Consider the following 22,356-nt stretch of genomic DNA (forward strand, 5'->3'; position numbering starts at 1 on the left):
TAAGAAACCTAAGAAAGATTGCCTTTTTCAGGCTTGATATCACTGGTATAAATACCTTTAATAGTAGTATTCCAGCTTTTTAAAAACATTCCTTTCAATATGACAGTGGTTCACTCCACTTGAGGACTGTGTCTCATCCACAAATCCCTCTATAACTTCCAATATTTGAACTGTCAGAATGACAATGATTTGAAAGCTTTCTGTGTTGTTACAGGGGCATGCGGATATGTGATTATGTAGTGGGTTGAATGGTGTCCCCTAAACTCATATGAAGTTCACCTGGAAACTCAGAATGTGACCTTGTTTGGAAGTAGGGTCTTTGCAGATGTAATTGGTTAAGATGAAGTAATACTGAGGTAGGGTGGGCCCTACATCCGGTAATGGATGTCCTCATAAAAAGAGGAGGGGATACACAAAGACATACAGAGAAGCAGCCCACCTGACGGTGGAGGCAGAGTTTGGAGTGATGCAGCTACAAGCCAAGGAACACCAAGGAGGGATTCTACCCAGAGCCTTCAGAGAGAGCATGGCTTTGCTGACACATTGGTTTTGGACTTCTCGCCTCCAGAGCTGTGAGAGAGTAAATAATCTCTGTTGTTTTAAGCCACTAAGTTTGTGCTCGTTTGTATGGCAGCCCTAAGAGACTAATACAGTGGTTTATGCTGCTTTTCCTTTCTACTACTTTTCCATTGGTAGAACACATTCTAGCGATTGCTACCATAAGTAAATTACAGCTATAGGGAAAGTGAGTAGAGTGGAACCAGCATCACGTTGTTGGGTTCTACAGGAAGCCTTTCGTACTCATGGTTCCTGCAGCTGTATGACTAAGTGCCGTATTACAGTGAGATGACTGTGGAGCTATTATGCCCCTTTCACTGATGGACTCAGAACATTAGGCATAAACAGCTGTGATTATGGAAGAACGAGAAAGCCCTGAAACTGGAGTGATAATGCCCCACTGCTGTTGCTAAGTTCCATCCGATTTCAAACTTCTGAAGGATGCATCATCTCAGTCATGCTAAGGTGTCACTTCTGGTGTCACATCTAAAAGGACAAGCCCACAGTGAAGGGAAAAATAGACTAGCCAACTCTTAACCCCAGGAGAGCACCAGAGAATTGACACAATCTGAAAACACCCTCACAGCTGAAGTAAATTTACCTGAGAAAATACGTATCTGTTGTGTCTTCTGGTATGTTACGGGGTGGGAAAGGATTGCTGAGAGAGACTTTTCAAAAGAGGGAATTGAGCAATGCTTGATTCTCTCTGATGGGTGCTTGGCCCTACAGGGATCCACACTGAACTGAGGAAACAGTTCAGATCTTGAGGCTGTCCTCCTATGGGTGCAATATGTGCTCCCTTACCAGTTAGGGTGCATCTAGGTAAAGGATATTTAGCAAACTCCAGAAGAGATGAGAGCTCGGTTGTGCAAAAATGAGCTAACACAGCAGTTCTGACATGGCTGTCTTCGAAAGGCCTACTGACAGGGCTGGCCCTCAGCTGGCGTCTGGGAACTTAGACTTCGGGAGGGTTTCCACCAGTCCTAGAAATAGTAAGGATGGTTCACTGCCTAAATTGTATAAACACTATGGATGATTTTGAACACTTCCCTTCCTCCTGGGAGTCCAGAACTTGGGTTTATGCTAGGCTGAGGGTGCCACGCAATCTAAAGTAACCCCCAGGGATGACCCTGCTTTTGCTTCGTCCTAACACTCATCCCAACCTGCTGGTCTCGTCACACTTTCCTTGTTTTAGTGAAAGCCCCCTCCCTCTAGAGTATAATTTCCATGCAAACAAGGATTCTGTTTGATTTGACCAGCGTTTCATTCTCAGTGCTAAAACAATTCCTGGAAGAAAACCTAGGCATTCAAAAAATATTTTTGAATAAACGAATAATTAAATCATTTGACTAAATAATTGACACTTTGGAAATTGCACTTAACAGCCTTCGGGAGGCTAGCCCAGTTTTGCCTTTTTCTTTTCTGTTGCCACATTCACTGTATTCCCCCTTTGGTTCTTCTCTCACCAACGGGCGGTCACTTTTTTTGTTTTATTCCACCGGGCCCCCAAAGTAGCCAGACAGGCGGATGGAGAGGCAAGGCCATCAATCAGTGTCAGGTGTGCACTGTTCTCTTGATTTGAAAAGGCCAGCACTGTCATTTAAACATCATCCCATCTCTTCGCATCTTACAAAGTTTAACTTCGACAAAAAGCAAGGAGAGGCAATTGCTATGGATTTCACGGTGCATGTTGGCAGGGTAGATGTCATTAAGATTCACTTCCTTGCTTCTCCTGTTCAATTGCTTCTGTGAAAGGCAGTGGACTTCTCCTGTCTTCTTCAGTTTAGATTCATTGAATTTCGGAATCTCAGCCATATCTTGTTTGTCAGATATTTTGGCAGAGGAAGCAGGAACGGGGTATACAGAAGAAAGTCAGATGCCACGGTAGCTACCCTGCCCCCCTTTCTGACATCCCCGCCTTGCATTTCAGCCTCTTCTGTTTATTGCGCTATCCTCAGTCTCCTTGTACCTAAGTGTTTCCTCCTGCCCTTCCCTAACTGTGCCTGTCCACAAGGTTCAGCCTTCTGCAGTTCTCCCACAATGCAGTTCTCCCACAGTCAGTTCTACCACTGAGCTTATAGTTCTATTTATCCAGCATTCAACTTCCCCCAAGGTCTATCTCCAGTGGCCTGTGGACATTCATATTGGAAGTTCAACCTTTAATGCAATATGTCTGATACCTAATCTAGCACCCTCTCTCCAAAGCAGACACTCCTTTCATTTTTCTGCTTCTGCTAATGTATCCACAGATATTCTAAGAATAACCAATGTGAAATCATTTTGCCTCCACTATCAACGTACCCTTCACAATCGGTTATCATGAAACCATAGAAATATCTTATTAACTGTCCCTTCCTTACCATTCCTTTAACTCACACACTAGCACAGTAGATTAACAGCACAACAGCCCCGGATTACTACACAACCTTGTAATTCGGGGTTTTGCAAAGTGTGGTCCAGCCACCCAGGCAACAGAATCATCTGAGGGGCTTGTTGAAGTATAAATTCCTCAAAACTATCTGAGCTCTCACCCGCAGAGTTAGAATTTCTGAGTCTGGGCCCAGAATTCTGCATTTGTCTGCATTGGGACACGCCTCTGTTGAAGGCCTACCACTTCATAATCTAATATATTTGCATGCACTTGAGAATATAAATTGGGCCTTAAGGATCAGAATTCCCTCACTTTATAGAAAAGGAAACTACGATCTGGGGAAGTTTTCACCTATGACTCACAGTAGGTAAGTGGCAAAGCTTGGACTAGGTCTCGAGCCTTGTGATTTCCAAGCCATGCCTGACTGCTAGCCTTTGAAAGGCCTGCGTGGAAGGTTGGCCCTTGGATGGCATCTGGGAACTTCAATTTGGGGAGGGTTTCCAGGACTGATAAGAGTGGCCCACTGTGCCTAGAATGTTTTTGTTTCTGTTTTTACAAACAATATGGTTTAAAGTGAATGCCCGCTTTCCTTCTGAGAGTCTGGGTTTGGGTACATGTCAAATGTGTGACCAGCCTCCAGTGAAAATCCCGGGTACTGAGTCTCTAAGGAGCTTCCCTGGCTGGGAACATTTCACACCTGTTGTCACAACTTGTTACTAAGGGAATTAAACGGGCCCTGAGTGATTCCATGAAAAGGACTCTTGGAATCTTGCATCTGGTTTCCCTTAGACTTCGCGACATGTGCCTTTTCAGTTTGTTGATTGTGTTTGGTGTACTTTCACTGTAATAAGTCACAGCTGTGAGTGTGACTGTATGCTGAGTCCGTGAATCCTCCCGGTGAATCATCAAACGGGGGGTGATGTTGGGGACCTCAAGACACATAAGTCAATGCTTTCCATAATGTATTTCACCGTCTCTCTCCTGGATTATATATGAGAGGCAGTAGGGGTAGCCAAAATAGCATGGCCTTTAAAAAAAAAAAACAAAACAAAACGTGATTTAAATGCTGACCTCAGTGCGAAGCTCCATTACTTCTCTAAGTCATGGTTTTGTCATCTATAAAATTGGACCAATAATACTTAATGTGTAAGGCTTTTACAAAGATTTAGAGATAATGTACAAGAGGGCCACCCTTTAGGGAGGAGCTATTATTTTTATTCAGAGTCTTTTGGGTAAGAAGGAATGATCAGAATGAATTCTATGGATCCACTTTTATGTATCCATATAGCCACGTAGCAATGGAACTAATTACAGAGACTAAAAGGTCCCAATTATGTTGGAACTTGTGAGCAGATTGTTGTTCTCGGGATCTGCGTAGAGCTCCTCTAAGGACTTGCATGGGAATTGTGGTGTGGAGAGCAAACACAGCAAAGAACATGTTTATACTCATTCTCAGCTTTCAACCCACGCTTGGTTATTTGTCTCCTGCTTTTGGGCTCCTGCCCACTCCACTGATTTCCGGGTCCTGAACTTTTTCTGGCTGTCAGTCTGCACCCCTTAACTCTTTATTGGATGTTCAGCTGTTCCTCCAAGTTTATCCTTTTTGCAACCACTACTTCACACATGACTTACCATCATTCGCTTGGTTCTATATGGAAGATCCCCACTGAAACTTCTCCCCGGATGTGCCCCTGGCTTCATCCCTTAACCAGCTTGTAATATTTGCTTAGGAATGAAGTATAGGTCACTTTTGTGGAAGCAGAATTATTAGGCAAATGTAATCCCAGTCAGCGGCAGCATATTTGGAAGAAAAACTTGTTTAGGTTTATTTATTCTTTTTGTTCCATGCATCCAGAAGATGAACACAAATGCTTCTTAATACTAACATTGTCCTATCTGATATAATATCGCTAAAAGGTCTAAAGATGAGTTATTTCAAATCTAGCAATTCAGAGGAGGTAGATTCTCCAGTACATACTAGGGTAGCTTCCATAAAAAGTAGTGTTGCAAGGACACTTTATGGCATATCATTTTCGGGAAAAAGTCATTAGTCTTTGATATCAAGGGTGAAATATTTAAACAAAGACATTTGCTCTGTAGTTCTCATTCAAACATGCTATAATGGTGACAGCATTTCATGGGGAGTCGGGGTGGGGGGGTCTATATTTCAGTCTTCATAATATAATGGTTAAGAGACTTTTCCTACCTCTACTTCTATCTAGATAGGGGTGAGCTACTAGTGCTTGACAATAGAATGTGTGTGCAAGTGATTGTGTCACTTCCCTGCTAAGGTGAGTTTGAAGCAAGTATCCCATCTCTATACTCTCTTCCCCTAGCTCCTGGCTGGATGTAGACACCCAGGATGACCTTGGACACCACACATTGAAAATGGTAGAGCCATTCTCATTTGGAGTCCCTGAAAAGCCACATAAATAATGAATATTTCCCTCTTACTAAGTTACTTACTAATGGCTAACATCCACACTACGTTAGCCATTGACATTATAAAATTTTTGTGTCCTAGTAGCTAGTACGTTCCTAATTGTTGCACCTCTTTATGCCAATCTATTTGGTTTGTTATAGGATTAAATAAGTTAAAACAATGCCTAGCACATAATAAATGCTCAGTAAATGTTAGCTGTTAATATTATTACCTGCTCTGATGCTAACTAGTTAGTTATGAGTCACTGAACATGTCAGTTTCCCTGGACATCTGTTTCTTCAACTGTAAAATGTGAGTCACACTTGATGTTTTCCAAGTTTCCCTAAGTTTGACATTTTTATAATCAGAAACCTCTTCAAATTGCTAAGGAAAAGAAAATTATCTTAACCCATAGAAACTGACCAGAGGATGAGGAGAGAGGTATTCAGAGCATCAGGTAAAGAGAGGAGGAAAACGGAGAACAGTACAAAGGATGCTGAGGGGGAAAAACCTTATTTAAAGAGAAGCATATTTCCTTTTTGAAATTTATCAATTCTGAAATAAGCTTTGAAGGGAAGAAGATTTACAAACCGAGCTGTGTCCGTGAGACTTTCATTCACACCCAAATGAATATCTTGCGTGGTAAGAAAACAAGGGTGTCCTCCCAGAAGTGCAAAGCCTACAATAAAAGAAAAAAGGGGGGGAAAGCATTTTGAAAAAGAGAACTAAAGTAGAAAACAACATTGGGGTGTCTGGGTAGCTCAGGTTGGTTAAGCGACTGACTTTGGCTCAGGTCACGATCTCGTAGTTTGTGAGTTCAAGCCCCGCGTCGGGCTCTGTGCTGACAGCTCAGAGCCTGGAGTCTGCTTCGGATTCTGGGCCTCCCTCTCTCTCGGCCCTTCCCCTGCTCATGCTCTGTGTCTCTCCGTCTCTCAATAATAAATAAACATTAAAAAAAATTTTCAAAAAAAAAAAACCAGAATTATAAGGAATTGGCACCATCTCAATTGAAAAGTCAAAATTTTTAAAGCTCTCTAATGTCTCTGCTAGGAAATTCCCAGGCAGAGCAAAATGAGTGACTGCGAGAGGTAGATAAAATTTTCTGTAAAGACACTCAACTCTCCTTCAGATGGGGGCCCATTTATCTACCCTGTTGTTCAGAACCTTTCAATAATGGGGCATTGTTCCCTTCTGGAGGCTATGCCTGGTTTTGATTCTTTAAAATGTATAATGATGTCCATCCCAGAAAATGGAAAAATAAAATGTAGTGTGGGATATCATGGATTCCAATGGAATACTACTCAGGAATAAGAAGGAATGAACTCTGAATACAACATGGATGAACCTCACGACAATTATGCTAGGTGAAAGAAGCTAGATACAGAAGAGTAGATAATGTATAATTCCATTTATATGAAGACATAGAATAGGCAAAATTACCATAGAGTGGCAGAAATTAAAAGAGTAGTTGCTTCTGGAGAAGGTGATTGTCGAGGAAGGAGCACTGGTGAACTTTCTAGGGTAAGAGGAATGTTTTAAACTTTGATAGAGTTAGTAGGTTTATAAAAGTTGAGGCGTGCCTGGGTGGCTCAGTCGGTTAGGCATCTGACTTCGGCTCAGGTCATGATGTCACGGTCTGTGAGTTCGAGCCCCGCGTCAGGCTCTGTGCTCACAGCTGGGAGCCTGGAGCCTGCTTTGGATTCTGTGTCTCCCTCTTTCTGCCTCTCGCCCCCCTCTCTCTCTCTCAAAAATAAATAAACATTTAAAAAATTTTTTAAAAATTGAAAATAAAGTATGTAGTTGCTTCTGAAATGGAATGAAATAATTCTATTCTACCTATTTTATGCTAGTTAAGAGTGTTCACTTAAATATGCCCAGACTAGGATTTTAGCTAGAGGGTACTATGTTCTGACTCGCGATGACTATTCCCAGAGCACTACCATGTCCTAGCACTTTATAAACATTCTTCCATTGAAAACTTTACTCTAGGGGCGCCTGGGTGGCACAGTCGGTTAAGCGTCCAACTTCAGCCAGGTCACGATCTCGCGGTCTGTGAGTTTGAGCCCCGCATCAGGCTCTGGGCTGATGGCTCGGAGCCTGGAGCCTGTTTCCGATTCTGTGTCTCCCTCTCTCTCTGCCCCTCCCCCGTTCATGCTCTGTCTCTCTCTGTCCCAAAAATAAATAAAAAAACGTTGAAAAAAAAATTTTTAAAAAGAAAACTTTACTCTAATAGGAGCACAGTAGATATTATTATAAGAACTTCATAGACAAGGGTTCTGAGAGTCAAGAGTTTAAAAACTTGTTCAAGATTGTTTTTAAGAGCCTATGTATAGCCCCAGGGCTTGCCATAGGGGAGCCAGCCCCTGAGCTAACTTACAAAGGAATTTGCAAAGACAAGACAACATAGTGGAACTGGACTCCGTCTTCTTCATCTGGAAAATGAGGCAATTTGCCTAGAGCCCTTAAGATCCCTTGCGGATGTGATGTGCTACATCCCAGGTAGAATCAGAGAACATGAAACACGCTAACAATCTTACTTGGTATGGGTCCTGTAATAAAGAGTCTGACTGAATTTATGATGTTTAACTGCTACCAACTTTCAAGCCAACCACCACTCTCTCTTCTCCTTCTGCCCTGTACCTAGGCAAGCTGGTAAGAATGTACAGACACTCCTTCCTTTGGCGCTAGCGGGAGGTTCAAACTAAATAAAACCTGGCCAGTGCATGGGAATCTTCACCCCAGCCCCACCTCCTAACCACAAAGCCCAGGACGGTATCATTTTTCCATACTCTGATGCCACTTTGAGACCAGCATGGGAGTCAGTCCTGCTCTACCCAAGAAGCCACATTATGTGATTAATAAACCTTTTCATACCCTCTTGGTGCTTGTGTGGCATCCTCACTGTCAATAATCAAACCAAATTTTTGTGGAGGGCACGTTTTGCCTCTGTGGAGTGACTGCACTAGGCCTTGGCATCACAGCATCGTTCTGAAATTTATGCATTCATTCTACAAAATGTGCCTGGTGCTATTCTAGGTACTGGGAAAAGCATTATAAACAACAGGGTACAAGTGCCTGCTTAGAGTGAACTTACATTCCAATGGGGAGAGAGATAAGTAATAAATTGAATGAGGAGGCGCCTGGGTGGCTCAGTCGGTTAAGTGCCTGACTCTTGATTTTGGCTCACGTCATGATCTCATGGTTCATGGGGTCAAGCCCCACATCAGCACAGAGCCTGCTTGGGATTCTCTCTCCCTCTCTCTGTGCCCCTTGCCCACTCATGCACCCATGCTCTTTCTTTCTCCCTCTCTCTCTTTCAAAATAAATAAATTAACGTTTAAAAAATAAACTGAGCACTGGGTGTTGTATGGAAACCAATTTGACAATAAATTTCATATATTCAAAAAAATAATAAAAAAATAAAAAAATAATAAAAAATAAACTGAATGAATAAATGAAGTATGTTGTATGTTAGATGTTGAGAAGTGCCATAAGAAAAATAGAACAGGGAGGGGAGATAGGGGATTTAAGGCATGAGTTGTAATTTTAGTATGGTCAGGGAAGCCACACTGAAACACACCAAACAGTGGAAAGAGCATGTCCTGAGGTCCTCAGGAAGGGTCATGACTGCCGGGTTCAAGGGACAACAAGAAGGTTGGTATGGAAGGTACAGTGTAAGGAGGAGAGCAGTACAAGTTGAGATTGCAGAAGGAAGGTAGAGGGGAAGAAACAACTTTGACTTGTCTGAGTAAGATAGAAAGCCATGGGAGGATTAGAGCAGAGGAGTCACATGATGGACTTATGTGTTAATATAACATCTGTCGTGGGGCAAGGGTGGAAGCAGGGAGACCTGTCACTAGACCTGTCTGCAAAAACCTGGGTGAGAATTGATAGCTTGGACCAGGATGGTAACTGCTGAAATGATGACAAAGTGATTGGATTCTTGCTATATTTTGAAAGCAGAGCCAGCAGTCAACTGAACACCTTGCTTCATACCTCACTGGAAAATGTAGCAATCAGAGAACTTCTAGATTCCACCACCCTGCCTCCCTACTTGCCAGCATCTGTACCCATATATTCTACTTCCCTTCCTCTTAAGCATAGATGAACTTGTCATGCCCCGCCTACTAGAAGCCACACCCCCTTGTGTACTCAAGAACATTGCTGTAGTAATTCTTCCCTTTCTCCCTTACACTACCTTCATCATGAATATGCTATTCTCATTTCTATTCTCATTTTTCACGCATTCGAAAAAGGCACATTTTCTCGTCCCTATTTCCCCCTGCTAAGTATCGCTTTAACTGTTTGCTCCCTTTGCAGCAAAGCTTTGTTTTGTCTTTCTCTCTTCAGTTCTCTTTTCTCATTTCCCTCCAACCTATCCCCATAGAGCTTTGGCTCCCCTCCCTCCCAACACTGCACCAAAACTCCTCTCACCAAGGTTACCAATGATACATCAGTGGCTATTTCAGTTCTCATTTTTCTTGAATTAGCAGAAACAAAGTTGTTCACCACCTTCTGCTTGATAAACTTTCTTCAAACACTGTCCAGGACACCACACCTTCTTGCTCGTTCTCAATCTCCATTGACGGTTCCTTCTCTTTTCCTGGACTTCTTAATGTTGATGTGCTCCAGGGCCAGTCCTTGGTCCTCTTCTCTCAATCTATACTCATCCCCTCTGTAATCGTATCCAGTCTCCTGGCCTTAAATACCATCTATATGCTGATGCCTCGCAAATATCTCTAGGGCAAATCTCACTCCCATACTCCAAACTAATAGCCAACTGCCTTTTCATCGTCTTTGTTCACGTGTCCAATAGACATCTCAAACTCAATGCTGCCAGAACTGAACTCTCAATGTCCCCCTCTCTCCTGCTCCACCTGGTCCATCCTGCTCACAGTTGCTCAGGCAGAAACCTTGAAGTCATCCTTAGTGTCTCTCTCTTACCTGCTACATCAGAAATCTTATTGGCTGTCCCTTCAAAATAGATCCAGAATCTGTCCCTCTTACCCCTTCCACTGCTGCCACTCTGGCCCTAGCCTCCATGTATTATATTCCACTGCTTCTGTCTTGTCTCCACCCCCAATCCCTGCAGGTTGTTTTCCATAGAGCAGTCCGAGAGATCCTTTTAAAATGCAAGTTAGATCATGTCCCTCTGTTCAAAACCCTGCAAAAATTCCTCATTTCACTCAGAGTAAAAGCCAAGTCCAAATAAGGGAGTACATGTTTTGCCCTCAGTTCCAGGAACATTGTTCTCCTTCTTTCCAACACATTGTATCACCCACTTATTTAGTATGTCTATCGTTTATTGTCTGTGTCCCCGCTAGAACATAAGCTCCAGGAAGGCAGGAATTTTCCTCTGTTTTGTTCACTGGTGTATCACTTTCGAGAACCTAGAATAAATGCTGGTACATAGTAAGTGCTCAACAAGTACTTACTGAATGAATGTAGGAGGGATTTTGACTGCAAACATCTAATGCTGTTAACAGAAAGAATGGAATTTTCTATTATGTGTGAAGTGAGCTAATGGAATTGAGTGATGATTATAATCACTAATCACTCTTGAGTACTAAATCTGTTTCTATACAGGGAACGTCACCTAAGCAAAGGTGAATACTGCACATTCATCAAGAACGTATTCCTTGTGCACCTACTATGTGCCTCGCACAGAGATGAATGTCGCTGAGGGTTGGAGACTATGGAGGGAGGTTTCAGACAAAGTTTAAGACCTCCTGGCAGGTCTGCTCCAAGTCATGCTGTGACTAGAAGTCATTGTGCTATAACAATGCAGGATTGGGTTCCTGCCTTTTCATCTCTGTCTCTGTGCTATAAAGAAGATTCACATCAAGCCTGGACTGATGAGGTAGGGGTAGGAAGAGGGATTATAGAAAACATTAAGAATAGGAGTCTGAGCCTTCAGCACTTCTCAAAGGAGATGAGATGGCACGACATTGCTTCTGAGAAGGAATTTCCTCTGCAATTGTGGTCTCTGGTCACAAAGGAACCTCAGACCCCAGTGTAAGAGCACAGCTCAAGCATTTGCCAGCTCGTGGGACCCGGCTGGTGATAAGCGCTTCAGGAGGGGGTCAGAGGTTCAGAGAAGCCTCCAGGAGCTGCCGTTGCTGAGGAGAGGAGGGTAGAGGGACAGGGCTCTCCTTTCTCTTTACCCTTCATCCAGAGAAGCCTGCTTTGATCTGTCATTTGTTCATGCACTCAAGTTGGATATTTTTGGACAAAGCGTTTCTTCTGTTAATATCTTAATTTCTTCCTGGGAAAATAAGACTACATCTGATTTTGCCCTTTTCCTCACAGATCGCTGCAAGCTTTGAAAGAAGGGTATAATTAGAATTCATGCACTGGAAATATGAGGGCTCTGAGGGTTCTTGCTGGTAGAACTAAGGCAGTCGTGAACCTCTCTGTGCTTTACTTTCATACCTGCAGAATAGCATCACATTTTTTATATTGTCACCTTTATATTGTCACCTTTATATTTGTAAAGATGATACATTTGAAATAGCTTAGAAAGTGCCAGCTTCTATGTCACCTTGAAAGTGAGATACCAAAGTTAAATAATGAAAAGAACCATCTCTTAGGATGCCCTGTGCATTTTTTTTCTATCGGCTACTGCACTTACCGAGATTAATAAATGTATCCATCTATCTGCTCAATTAATTTGCAATAAAAGAATATAATCATCAGTAGGCACACAGGAGAATTGTGCAGCTTGCCTGGCAGGCATACACAAAAGAGTGGATGAGGAATAAATGATCTACAACTACACACAGCGACGTTGGTACATCTCACAAACATAATGCTGAGCAAAAGAAACCACACACAAAAGAACATATGCTGAATGATTCCATTTATATAAAGTTCGAAAACAGGCAAAGCCAATCTGTGATGTTAGAAGCCAGGATAATGGTTACCCTTGGGTAGGGGGAATGGCAACTGGAAGGAGATACAAGGGAGGTCTCCGGGGTGCTATTAATGCCCTATTTCTCTATCTGGGTATTAATTACAAGGATGTGTTTACTGTAAGAATTCATCGAACTACATATGCATAATGATTTGTGCACTTTTCTATAAGTGTTTTACACTGAATAAAAAGATTACATGAGCAATTAATATGGCTTAAGTTGGGTGATGAATTTTATTCTGTTCCCTCAGATCAGCAGAAATACTGTTGTGTCTCTGCAACTCAGGCTTGGGATAGGATCCTCAAGGACTTTCCTATGAGGAGACTGGCACAAATCTGGGGCGATAATAGACAGTTTTAATTGCATCCCATTTTCGTTCTAAATACCAAGATAACATGAGGCTCCTGGGTGGCCCAGTCAGTTAAGTGCCTGACTTCAGCTCAGGTCATGATCTTGTGGTCCGTGAGTTTGAGCCCCACATCGTGCTTTGTGCTGACAGCTCAAAGCCTGGAATCTGCTTCAGATTCTGTGGCTCCCCCCCTCTCTCTGCACCTCCCCTGCTCATGCTCTGTCTCTCTCTGTCTCTCTCTCTGTCTCTCTCTCAAAAATAAAAAAAAAAAATTAAAAAAAATTTAAATACCAAGGTAACAGGTTTTGATGGAAAATTGTGCTGAAGGGCAACTCATAAGATGCATATATACATTATAAAAATGCCCTGCCATGGTTTTGGTTGAGGTTTACTGTTTCTGTAAGCATTTAAAGCAACTACTTACTCTGATTCTCCTACTGTTGAGTTTGGCAGGATGCCATATACAATTAGACCCATGGATACTTATTGAGGTTAATGATGAATACTCTGTGAACCATAACTTTTTACGGTCACGTGTTCCTTTTCTCATGTATTCGTCGTAACAGGTTGCAATTTTGTGCACGTTTCAGAGCACTTCTGTATGGGAAGCCATCATTTAACAAAATGCTTAATGCCATCCACAGAAACAATTTTGCTGGAACAAAACATGATAATTACCTGTTCAAATTAAATTAGATATTAAAAAAATACATTTAATAATAGCTGCCGATCCTCGGTCTGCCATTTATTAGCTGTGTGTCTGTGGGCCATTTGCTGAACCAGTTTCAGACTATTTTCTTCAATGGTCTTACCCTCACGGAATTGTAGTAAGGATTAAGTGAGATAATCCATGTAATTAATGTAGAGCATTTGGCACAAGGTCTGCACCCAAAGGCTTATGAAGTCTTCACTCTTGGTTTTATTAATAGCTTAACTACCATATAATATATATGAGTGGTAAAACGGATCAGTTATTCGGGGACATTTGATATCAAAAATAGCATTTGAGCAGAGAAAAGCTGTATAAAACACCAACAGCTAAGAAAAATTAATTTAAAAAAACTTAAAATTGATAAATGTCCATGTACTAATCAATTATTTTGATGACTTCAAAAAAGAACACCTCTCTTAAGTTCTGACAAAATAAACTCTGCCCAACTCATAGAGGACCGCTGTTGAAAAGGAGCCGAATTTGAGAATTATTGACTTGTTTATGCAATATTCATTTTTCCTTTGCTATATGTCAGATGTCAACATATTTTGTAAAGGGGCCATCTTAAAAGAGCAAAATGTTCTCATCTGTTTTCTTCCTGGGACTTAAAGACCAGGTGACACCTTACGTGTTTCCCCTCACCCTCCTTTCTTCAGTCAAGGGGCAAGGGGAGTGCATTAGTAAGAACAATGGAGTTTAGATCTGAATCCTGGTGCTCTTTGTTAAGTAAGTGAATTTACCAAGTCACTTAATCCCTTTGAACTTTATTTTGTTACATATTTGATGAACCTCATTACTGGCCATTACAAGGCAAGTATTGCATGAAGTAGTTGTTTGCTTCTAAATCCTAGAAAGCTCTGATACTTGTAGATGGGATGAGCTATTTGAAGAAACAACCAATGTTTTTGTTTGTGGTTCCTCCTACTTGATCCTATCCATTTGTCCATTTGGGCAGTCGTTTTATTGATTCAGGGGAGGTCTGATAAAGCAGAAATGCAGAGAGAAAGAAAAGAGGTGGTGTGTGGCTTATAAGTTTAAAAATGGACTTTTTTGAAACATTACAGAGATAATAGCTTAAGAAAAGAGAAATTTTGAGTTTTAATAGCTTACAATTCCAGGCACAAACAGTAGATTTGAAAGGCATCTTGGCGAGTCAGAGCCAGTTTTTTCTTCCTGCTTTATCACCTAGCCTCCAATACTGGGAACTGGAAGGGGAAAAAGAGGAGCAAGAGAAAGAAGCAGCAGAAGAAATGAAAAGTGATGGACCTTTGACACTGTACCTGTCGTCTGTCCTCCCAGGCCACGTACTGAAGGGTGGATGCATGATGGACATTTCAGATGAGTTTGGGGAACCCCAGAGCTGATACATGTGTGTCTTGCCTTTAAGACAGAGTTCTAGGAGGCAACACATGTTATAGTACTCCGTGGCGCCCAGATTGAGGAAGGAAGGGTTGAGAAAGCCTTGCAGTTTCTCTGTACACAGGATGGCAAGGAGAACTGCCAAGAGGTTGGGAGAGTCAAACCGAGAAATATTTCACGACTTGTGATGATCCAAGTGCAGCAGACTCCACAGTGAATGGGAGACAGCCAAGGTCCAATGGGGATACGGAAGTCTCAGCAGACTCCAGTGTGGCCATTTGATGATGATGTCCTGCTGACCAATGACCAGACCCCCACAGCCCTAGATGTCTTACTCGCGTACTCTCCGGGACTTAACCGTGACTGTGGGGAAAGGGAGAGGAGAACCCAAATTGACAAAGTAAACCCCGAAATGACTGAGGATTGCCTAACATTGCGAAGATTAGGTTTCCACCATCCTGCAAAATTGGTACAGGCTAGAGAAAATCCTTTACGTGTCGGGAAAATACACATTTCTTGCCCACGTGAGTCTGAAGGCTGAGAATTTGCGTCCACTCACATTTTCTACTGAACATGAAAAGCTCTTGGAGACTTCTAATCAAGTGTTCATGGGATTCCTACAGATGACACTAACCTTTCTGCTTACAGCTTCTTTGAGAATTGGAAAGAGCATTCAGAGGCTTGCCCTGCTACTCCCAGTGACAGTGTTTTCCCTTTGTGGTTGCTAAAGAGACACAATTTCCCCCACTGGATGATTCCTCCCAGATCCTCGCCCTCTGGCCCCCTCTTCAGCACAAGTGTGGCCTTGTCGGTGGACTCACCTGTTTCTGTGGACAGTCTTGTTCGAGTACTTCTTTTTTCAAAAATCATGCCTAAGGACTTCCCTTGTAATAAAGGCAAATACTGAAAATTAAGGACAAGAATATAATTAAAATGAAAAATATATTTTATATCCAGTATCAAAGATTATGTTTCAAAAGTTATTCCTTACATTATCAGAAAATGTAGAATAACTAATCACTGCCTCCATCCAAATAAGCACTCAAAATGTTATTGTAAAAGTGCATTTAAAGTGGTTTTTGTCATGGGGCACCTGGGTGGCTCAGTTGGTTAAGTGTCCAACTTCAGCTCAGGTCATGATCTCACAGTCCCTGGGTTCGAGCCCCGCACCAGTCTCTGTGCTGACAGCTCAGAGCCTGGAGCCTGCTTCAGATTCTGTGTCTCTCTGCCCCTCCCCTGCTCGCACTGGTGTGTGTGTGTGTGTGTGTGTGTGTGTGTGTGTCAAAAATAAAATAAAAACATTTAAAATTTTTTTAAAAAGTGGTTTTTGTCATGTTCTGTACAAACAGGAGGAAGGGAACAAGAACTACAGATTATGGGCATGTAATTGCAAAATATTAGTTGCTCTGGGTTCAACCTGAACACTTGTTCTGAAGTATGTTAATATTTCTTACTGGAACCGTCTTTTTACCTAAATCCATGGAAATCCCTATCAATGTTCAATGACCTTGAAGACGCTTGGTTCAGAAGTGTTTTCTCGGCTAGAAACAATGCTGCTCTGTCACAACATGGGGCATTAAGACTCCTAAGGATGAAGCCCCAGCTACACTTTTCTCATGCATCCTTGTGGGAGCGCAAAGGCTTTGTTTCTAGAAGTCTTTTGGAAACAATCTGGAGAGTTTGGGTGTGGGGTGGGGCTTTTCCTTCTTCCTCTTCTGTAGATGGACTTCCTGATAGGGTGAGTTCTGGAACAAATAGATTCCTGCCAGCTAACTCTTCTTACACATGAAGTATGAAGAACAGGCCTGGGATCTTGGGGGACCTTTTCTGCTTATTTCAGGTCTTCTATGAGAATGTCAACCCATAGCACTTGGCGTCACTCCTGTTCTCAGAACTTGGAGAGCTAGTGAACTAGATTAAGAAAATCAAGGTTGTGTAAACCTTTCTTGGCCTGGCACCAGCTCTTTAAAGTGCTTTTGAACAAGCTTGGAACGCGTATGCTTTCACAATTAAGCAGTCTAAATGAGACTGCTGCATGAATTAAGCGTGTTTCAAACATAAATTGCTCAAAATGCAGAATAATGCTTACAGCTAAGCACCATATCCCATCTCTTCTCCTACTTGGTTACCACTTAATTGTTTCCTTGCTAATCTGAATTATTTTCAACACGGTAACATCACTGTGAATTTTTGGACATTATCCTAATAATCATATATCTGAAATTCATCCACAATTGAAATTTGTTGCCAGGAAAAAAAAAAAAGTATTGTCCTTATTTTTAACTTGATAGAAAACACACAGAGAAAAGAATGAAGGTATAAAAATAAAATCTTTCCAGAGAAATGATTCCTTAGGTTCTGATCCAATTAATAATGAATTTCAACATTCCGCATGAGAGAAGCACAATGACTTGTCATTGAATAACTGATTTTTATGCTTTTTATACGCCTGTACACTCAGTGATAATCAATTACCTTGACTGTGTGGTTTCATTACTTAGCTACTGTTTAGGAATTTTAATATATTTTCTTTTCCCTCTTTCTTTGGAAAGGCTGTCTTTAAAAGGGCTGGTAGTAGGGGAAGGTAAAATGAAAATGCTACATACCTCTCCATTATGTTTTATCCTCAATTTTAGATCTGCCGATAGCCATAACATATACTTAATTTCTTCTCCTGTAAAGTCCTTTAGAGTGAGGAGGTCACGACCCTTCAGCTGTACTTTATTTTGTAGTGGCTGTCCACATCTACACAAAAGAAAAAAGAAAATTCAAGAGAAATAGATATTTAAGAAAAAGACCCCATTGAACTGGGGTGATTCGGTGTTCGATTCTTGAAACAAAGCATAGAAAATCACATGTAGCCTCATGTGTTCCTGCAAAGTGCTAACGCGCTAAAATTGATAAGGCTGTGGTTTCCTTTTTTTTTTTTTATTTTTTATTTTTAAAAAATTTTTTTTAATGTTTATTTCTTTTTGAGACAGAGAGAGACACAGTGCAAGCAGGGAAGGGGCAGAGAGAGAGGGAGACACAGAATCCGAAGCAGGCTCCGGGCTCCGAGCTGTGAGCACAGAGCCCGACGCGGGACTCGAACTCACGAACCGTGAGATCATGACCTGAGCTGAAGTCGGACACTTAATTGACTGAGCCAGCCAGGAGCCTCTCCGTTTTTGATATCCAATATTTTGGATGTGGAGAGAAAAGAAAAATTTGAGGAAAGAGGTTGAATTCTTATTTGCTGGGAATAGCCCTCTTGGTGGCTTAGCCACTTACTAGTAGTGCCACTTCAGGCAGGTTGCCTAACCTCTCTCTGCACCTCGATTTCTCACCTAGAAAATGAGTATAATAATCTTATAGCATTGTGAGGATGGAATGATTTAATACATGCAAAGCAGACGGTGTCTGGCATAGAATAAGCACTTGATAAATTTTAGCTATTATTATTGAAATCATTAGATTATATGAACAGAATTTATAATGTCCATACCATAGAAAACATTTTCATTCTTTTTCCTCTACCACCCTTCAAATCTCTTCTTTGGAGATTTGTTCTTTACTTGTCCCTGGCCAAATACAATGGGCCTTGTGGCTTTTCTGGTAACTTTCAGAAAATAAAAAAAAGAAACAAAACTCTGTGCTTACTTTATTCCCTCCAAAGAGTCTTAGTAAAATAATGCATAATAATAATAATGATTTTTTAACTCTAAGAAATGTACTGCAAGTTAACACCCTTCTTCCTTCCACCTCATGCCTGATTCAAGCCGGCCTCCTCTTAAGGGACGAGGGACCATGAATTGTTTCCTCTATTTCCCACCTTTAGTCGCTCCAAGTAAAGCCAAGGGAAAGTGAGGAGTTAAGGGTCAGGCAAAGTCTGATTCTGTTCTAGCAATTTAGCATTGGCCTAGGTGCTTAAGGCTGACACTTTATCTTCTGGGGTGCTTTTGAGGGTCCTTGGGAGAACTCTGTCATCACTGGAAATTTCTCACAATAGTCCTTGGTGGTGGACAATTACATTTCTCCTGCCATCCAAGGGAACACATCCAGACTCCTTTCTCAGAGATCTCCCCACCCTTCGGGAGGTCTCTTGGCCATCATGTGAAACAATACCATGCTAAGTCTCTTTCTCAATCTGTATTGGTTCATGGGAATCCCTTCATGTACTTTGCTCTGACAAAAGTCCGTTTCTTTCCAGTATGAACGCATCTCTTATTCTGCCATCAAAACAGCTAGGCAGCCTGTCCCTCTTACTCTAGATTTCCTAGGTAGAGACTTGAAATTGGTGTGCAGTGTCCCCAAGCTCTCCTGTTGAACCTATCAGTGCCATTGGAGCCACGTTCCCTAGGCTTGAGTTGAGGGAAGAGTACCTCTCCCTGTCATATACAATGGTAAGACTTTCAAAATCTTCTTCCAATCTACGCCCATCTCTTGGTTTCTGCAATACATTTTAGAAGCTGGAAGTGGTCACCAGTGGGTTGCAAGACTAATTCTTGTGTATCTCCTTTGCTCCTGTTTTAGTGGCATAGCATCTCGCTTTGGAATGAGGGAAGAGAAAACACCTATTGGGCCTAAGCAGAAACTGAGACGGAAAGAGTCCCATTTTAACACTTTGTTACATTGTGATGGCAATAATTATTTTGGGGGGTAATCAGTATCTAAAATTGAAAACATTTATTCTTTTGTTATTCCTAGTGTTATCTCTATTTAACAATAATTATATTGTATGCCATTAGAAATTGTGAATAATGAAGGGCAAATTGTGGTTCACCACATGGGCTAAACATTAATTTTACTAGAAGCAGAACCATTGTCACAAAATGATCATGCTTGAATTCTAGCTTAAGAAAAGAGCCTGTGCTACTTGAGATGAAGAGTAAATTCTCTGGTGGGAATTTCTATATGTCTTTTTGCAATGGTGACAAGATAGGTAGGAAAATCACAAATTCACTCAATTTGTTGTTTCCACTGCATGACATCAAATAACTTAGACAAAAGAATCTTTCACTAAACCCCCAACTTTCTGGCAGAGTTGACTGGTTCGTTTCATCTTCTACAGATGAGTATTTTTTTTTCAGTTGATTTTTTGTGATGTTAAGCCCTTCAGAGATTCTAGTTAGTAAGGAAAGGAACTTCCATAAAGATCAAAGTTCTGTGAGTTAGTTGGCTAATTGTTGATTGATTGATTGATTTAATGTAGGATACCAATACCATATTCAATCCGTAGAAATTAGTGTTTTCAGCTTGTATGTGGATCAAAATTTTGGTCAACATTCCTGCTTCAAAGATGTACCATAGTCTTCAACTTGTAAAAATATGTCATTCATCTACTCTCTAAATGGAAATTTCTTTAAGGCAGTGGTCCACAATTTATTTTTATTATAGACCCATAACATAAAACATTTTGAACATGGATCCACAATGTATGTTTGCTTATTTGTACATGTGTTACTACCCTGGTAGATTGTGTAAAAAACAGAACACACAAAAAATGTAAACGTTTAGATGAAGGAGAACCAAAATTTTAAAAATAAATTCGTAAATATACAAAGAATATCTTGCTGGCTAAAGACGTTTTAGAATAGACCTTCATTTTCTTCCTTCCATTAGAACTCTAGTAAAAATCTTAGAAAACGATGTCCAAGACTTGGATGATAGTATTCAGAAATTTGAGAACTTTAAAAACATGGCCTTTAGGCAGAAAATGTGTTTTTACATTTGCATTTTGGTTATATGTCTGGTTCTGATGTTAATTAGTGATAATACTAAGCAACACTTGGAATATACAAGTACCGATATTGTTAAGAAGTAAACCCTTTGACTGATATTGATGAATTGTTTAGAGTCAACTGGATCTGGGGTCTGTAAACAGTTTATCATGTCTGGCCTGAAATGGAGGCATGGCAGCTTAAACTTTCCCAATTCACATTTAGGGCATGTTTGAAAATATTTTTTTCTTTCTGGAATGAGGTCCAAGTAAGATAAAATCACAGAAGATAAACTCTCCTGACTGTGTGTCTTACAATAAAGCATTAATATTCCATGGCTTAAGACTTCCTCCAGTATTATTTTTAACAGAGAAAAAAACTTTGCTGGAAACCCCTGCTCCCTAGGATTTAAGAAATGTGTGAAACACCACTATAGTTGGTAAACTCACATCCATTGACAACAGGAGAAACCACTGGTATGCTAATTTTGAGGACTTCTTGCCTAGAGCTTAAGTTCAGACTTCTGGCAGTTTTAGAGTCCACAAAAGCTGAGTCTCCAAACTGCAAAACTTAAAGGATTGAACACCTTCCCCGACTCTCAGCCTTTGCAGGCTTGTGTCGTGTCTATCTACTTCCTTCTTTTTTTTTTTTTAATTTTTTTTAATGTTTATTTATTTTGAGGGAGAGGGAGACAGAGTGCAAGGTGAGGAGAGGCAGAGAGAGAGAGGGAGACACAGACTCTGAAGCAGGCTCCAGGCTCTGAGTTGTCAGCACAGAGCCTGATGCGGGCCTCGAACCCACGAACTGTGAGATCATGACCTGAGGCGAAATCGGACTTAACTGACTGAGCCACCCAGGCACCCCTCAATCTACTTCCTTCTAAATACTCTCGGGACTACAAGTTTTATTCAAGAGAATATCACGGATCTTGGAATTGTGGTAGTGGTTGGTGGCGGTGTTGAATCTCAGAGAAAAAGAACTGAAATAGAAAGGAAAAGAATTATGCATGGAACTTAATTTTTCTCCTGGGTTCTCATGAAAGGAAGCAGGAAAATAATGGTCAAAGAGGAGACTCAACAACACCTTCAACTACTGCAGAAAAGCTCCAACTTTCAGCTCTCTAAACGGAAGACAGACTAGGAGAAGTAAAAAGTCTCGGGGTCTTTCTCAGATTTGTCCTTATACTCGAAGAAGTTGGGATTAGGGATGGGTTAATGTTCTACTGTTGGGATTGCATTGTGAGATGCATCTCTTGTTATTTCTCCATTGACAGACTCAAATTTAAAAATAAAAAGAAGACACCAACATCCTGCTGGAATCTTCCCTTTTTGTCCGGACCTTTCATTTAAAAATGTGTATAGCAACAGAAACCTTATTTCAAATTCTCTTTCTTAGAGCACAAGTAATCAGAAGAATAACTCTTTGTGACTCCAATCTTCATACGGCAGCCACTGATAATATTGCCTTCACTTTTGTTGTCCTGGGATAGCATCTCCAATATATGTTAGCAGATAAGCTTTAAAAAAATACAGATGAGGTGCCTGGGTGGCTCGGTAGGTTAAGACTCTTGATTTCAGCTCAGGTCATGATCTCACAGTTCGTGCGATCATGAGATCGAGCCCCACATGGGGCTCTGTGCTATCAGCACAGATTCTCTCTCTCCCTCGCTCTCTACCCCTCCCCCACTCATGCCTGCGTGTGCGCACACGCTCTCTCTTTCTTTTTCATACTCTCTTTCAAAATAAGTAAACATTTTTTAAAAACCATAAAACGCAGATAGTTCTGGCTTTGCATAGTAGTATGGGACTGTAAATGACCATTAAATCTGCAACCATGCAAAGCAACTTTATTAATAAGTGGGAAATATCACAATTGTTCTGTGACTTTTAATTTTTTGTCAAAACATTTAGTACTCTCCTTTTGTCCGTTATAAATGAGTAGGGAAGTGAAAAAATTAGCAAAAGTGAAATAT

The 22,356-nt window shown here is 41.1% G+C and overlaps 1 protein-coding gene and 1 pseudogene across 1 annotated transcript in view; both read right to left on the reverse strand.

Annotated features, from left to right (window-relative positions):
- Positions 1-22,356, reverse strand: part of OTC (ornithine transcarbamylase) — a 60,408-nt gene that overhangs the window by 30,763 nt on the left and 7,289 nt on the right. The window contains exons 2-4 of the mRNA XM_081793281.1: positions 17,292-17,430; positions 15,507-15,588; positions 5,943-6,030 (exon numbers count right to left, since the gene is read on the reverse strand). Of these exons, the coding sequence (XP_081649407.1) occupies positions 5,943-6,030; positions 15,507-15,588; positions 17,292-17,430 (309 nt within the window). The remainder of the gene's footprint in view (positions 1-5,942; positions 6,031-15,506; positions 15,589-17,291; positions 17,431-22,356) is intronic.
- Positions 2,267-2,430, reverse strand: LOC145714418 (thymosin beta-4-like; annotated as a pseudogene).

Source organism: Panthera onca, chromosome X (genome assembly GCF_046562875.1).
Source record: "Panthera onca isolate mPanOnc1 chromosome X, mPanOnc1 haplotype 2, whole genome shotgun sequence".
NCBI classification, from domain to species: domain Eukaryota; kingdom Metazoa; phylum Chordata; class Mammalia; order Carnivora; family Felidae; genus Panthera; species Panthera onca.